Source organism: Cyprinodon variegatus, unplaced genomic scaffold (genome assembly GCF_000732505.1).
Source record: "Cyprinodon variegatus isolate N-32 unplaced genomic scaffold, C_variegatus-1.0 Scaffold126, whole genome shotgun sequence".
NCBI classification, from domain to species: domain Eukaryota; kingdom Metazoa; phylum Chordata; class Actinopteri; order Cyprinodontiformes; family Cyprinodontidae; genus Cyprinodon; species Cyprinodon variegatus.
In genome coordinates, this window is record NW_015150579.1 from 536,339 (window position 1) to 540,133 (window position 3,795).

General features: G+C 35.0%; 1 protein-coding gene across 1 annotated transcript in view; it reads left to right on the top strand.

Annotated features, from left to right (window-relative positions):
• LOC107085482 (integrin alpha-M-like) overlaps positions 1 to 3,795 on the top strand; it is a 35,780-nt gene that overhangs the window by 18,224 nt on the left and 13,761 nt on the right. Inside the window, exons 4-10 of the mRNA XM_015375811.1 lie at positions 1,043 to 1,122; positions 1,218 to 1,332; positions 1,450 to 1,583; positions 1,689 to 1,831; positions 1,932 to 2,085; positions 2,597 to 2,732; positions 2,849 to 2,922. Of these exons, the coding sequence (XP_015231297.1) occupies positions 1,043 to 1,122; positions 1,218 to 1,332; positions 1,450 to 1,583; positions 1,689 to 1,831; positions 1,932 to 2,085; positions 2,597 to 2,732; positions 2,849 to 2,922 (836 nt within the window). The remainder of the gene's footprint in view (positions 1 to 1,042; positions 1,123 to 1,217; positions 1,333 to 1,449; positions 1,584 to 1,688; positions 1,832 to 1,931; positions 2,086 to 2,596; positions 2,733 to 2,848; positions 2,923 to 3,795) is intronic.

A 3,795-nucleotide genomic window follows, 5' to 3' on the forward strand; every position in this document is an offset into this window, starting at 1 on the left:
CAGTCTGTTGAATTCATGTTAATGTGGATTTAAAGACATTTCAATTAGTGGAAAAAATCGCAGGGGGGAATATAAAAAAAAGTCTAAGCGACCAAAACTTTTGCGACCCCCATGCAGTACCTCTGCGGACCCCCTAGGGGTCACGGACCCCCTGTTGAAGACCTCCGAATTAGAGAGTAGATAGTAAATTAAGCAGAATGATGAAAAGGGGTCCCTTTGTCCTCCAGAGCCTAAAGGGGATAAACACTAGACATGGTAACAGCGCCTAAGCCCATAGAATCTTAACTACAGAGATATGGATAGCTCACAATAACCTGAGCCACTCTAACTATACGCCTTATCAAAAAGGAACATTTTGAGCCTAAAAGTAGACAGGATGTCTGCCACATGGACTAAACTGTTTGCTGGAGCTGTGCCTCATCATTGTTCAGAAGATCGATTGAACAAAGTTGTAAGAGACTTTCTAAGTTTGAAATATAATTTTTCACCTAGAACTGCTTTAAAGGCGTCTTTAGCTTTATCCCTGACCTGTCTCCTGTCTTATGCTCAGGTGTATCTGTGCTGGGATCAAATTAACACAGATGGACTATTTGTTGGTTAACAGACTATTGAAGTTAGCTGGTTGCATTTGATTTTCTTTAGGTGTATCATGGTGTTTTAACCAACTACATTTATGTATGCTGTTGCTTGATGAAATGTTATTAGGCTTTTAGGGGTTTAAATAGTTTTAATGTTAGAAGTGTACCAAACCAAACTGAATAAATGAACGTACTGGATGTTAACACATTTTTATTAAAAATTATTTGTAATAAAAAAACAGATAATATGTATTGGGTCCATATGATCTGTGACAACACTAAATACATATTGATCATATTTAATAATAATGAATATAATAATAAATAATAATTAAAAGTAGGAACCTGTGCAATCTTTTATTTGCCATTTGCACATCATCCAACTGAATTGTAGAAACTGGTTGTTTTAACAAATTTCTGTAAGAACCATTACCTATAACTGGGACCAAATGTTACTTTTACAGATTCTTCTGAGAAAAAGTCACATATGGCCAAACATCTCGGTTTGTCAGTAACTAAAGATTCTTCAGGATCCCGGTTTATTGTGAGATATTTCACACCTTGCCGATATTGTACGGCAAAACAAATGTCTAAAAAGTGTGTAATCCAATTTCTCTGACCATTTTGCTTCTGCTTTAGGCTTGCAGTCCAAGTCTTGCTCATCCATGTTATGAAAACGTCTTCCTGAACAGTTTGTGTTATAACATCACAGATGAGTTTCAGGAGTTGTCCTCCTTTAACTCTTTGTTTAAAGGTAAGATGACCCCGACCCAAGTTAAAAAAATGTACTGTTTACATTAATCTTTACCCTCATTTGTATATTACCAAATCTCTATAATACTGAAGTTTATCTTTTTGAAACTTTTTCCAGAATGCAAAGAAAAAAAAGTAAACCTTGTCTTTTTGTTCGATGGATCTGAGAGCATGACCGGAGCAGAATTTGACAAAAATAAAGATTTCATAAGAGGCATCATGGACAACGTTAAAACAAACAAATCTATCAAGGTAACTGCACTACTTCAGCATCAACTTATTTAAAGTATTTGCAATTAAATGTATAATCCATTGTCTTTTCATAATTTTAGATCTATAATATATGTTTTCCTTTAGGTTGCAGCAGCTCAGTTTTCTACAGAGTTCAGAACAGTGTTTGACTTTAATGACTATGTCAATGGCACAGCTCTAGAGAAACTTGAAAAAGAAGAACAATTGATGTCTCTGACCAACACACATAAAGCCCTCAAATTAACACTGTAAGTTTGGTTACATTAAATACATTTACTTCAAGACTTTGTTTGTAAGGTCTATGTGTTAGAATTTGTTAAACATCTCTAAATGTCTGCATTTCTTCAGGTCAAGCATTTTTGAAAACCAAACAGCGGGAGCCTCGGAAGATGCAGCTAAAGCTGTGGTGATAATCACAGATGGAGATCCAAGTGACACTGATAGAAATCACAAGAGTGTAGAAACCTATGAACGTAAAGAGATCGTTCGAATTGTCATTGGAGTAAGTTTGAACAGGTTGCTGTAGTAGCTGATTGACATATACAGTTGTGGTAATTTATTTGTTTCTTGTATTTTATTAGTAAACCTGAGTGACACAAAAAAAATGTCCTGGTTTTTAAATATAACCTGGGGATTTTCTACTAGGAGTATCAATAATCTCCCCTAGCATGGGTTCCCACTGTAAAAAAAAGCTGTTAGTTTAATCGTTTTTCAAGTAAGAACATGTGTGTGAATGGTTTTGTGTCCCTGTGTTTGCTGTAATGGCACAGTACACCATGAAATCTTGTCTAACAACACCTGGACATAACCAGATGCAGCCGCATGTTTTGTCATTTGAATCAAAATGGCTGCAGAATACTGACTGATGTTGAACCACTGATGCGAACCATTTAAAATCGCTGCTATTTGAAGGATGAAGTTTGCTTTTTCTTTCCTATGCCACAGTGTAAACCTAATGGGGTTTTGAATGACATCAGGTTAAAAAAAATATGTATTTATTCTTGTCATTTCAGGTCAAAAATGTTAATTTAGAAAAATTAAGAAACATTGCATCAAAGCCAAAAGACAAAAATGCCTTAAAGATTGAAAACTATGATGGACTCACAGGATTACTAGAAAATTTGCAAAAGCAGATCTTTGATATAGAAGGTAATGTTAACCATTTCTTCAGTTTTTAGTTTTTCAAGTTTGATCAATGTGGAAACAAAATGATTTTTTTCTGTTCACCCCATTGTTACATTTTTCCCTGTTTGTACATTCTTTAGGGTCCATTGTGACTCGATCTGAAAAATTGACTGTTGAAATGTCCCAAAGTGGATTCAGTGCTGTATCACACAAAGTAAGTGATGACTAAGCTTTGGTTTAGTTGGTAAACGTAATGTTTTGTTTCTTTATCTGGCTTTCATCTTTAGGTTTTGTCAAACCTTTGGCTGCCTTGTTTATTACTGGTACTAAAATATGATGAGTACTGATAACTCCTTGACAAAATAACTCCATATGAACTCCCGATAATTAGGAATTCAAATTTAATAAGTTGGGGTAATGTAAGCTGTAAGATGTGTCTTGGTGTTCAGCTTGTAGACCCTCTAAATCCCCATTGGCACTGCTAGACCAATAATATTAAAGAGACACCATTCTACACAGAATTCTTCATACAAAAGTAGCCCCTGAATGAATGACTTAATGCTACAGAGATGGAAAGAGGTTATAAGATCTAAGGGGAGAGAGAGAGGGGAAAGAGAGCATGAAAAGAGAGAAATAAAACAAAACAAAACAGCACAAATAGATACAGAAGATATAGAAGTCTGCTTCCATACAAATATAAGATGACAGGGACACAAAATAGAGAGCTGTTGCATGAAAAAGTATTTAACAATTCACTCCAGTTAAATAAACAGAGATGGATGGATTTCACTCAGTTGTCACTTTATTTTACTTTGCAAAGTAATTAGATAACAAGACAATCATAACATCCCTCACAGTATGATGTCCTGTTGGAGTCCTAGTGGAGAAGCTGTGATATTTGTCAGAGTCAAAACAAATCACAGACAATTTGGTTAAAGACTAAAATGTTATGAATAAACACTGAAAAAGAACCTGGCTTTTTATTGGAATCGTATTTCTTGACCCTAATTTTCCCCACCACAGAGCATAACAGCACAAAGGAGACAACAGACAACGAAATAAAAAAGATTTCAATGTGTGTCAAAAA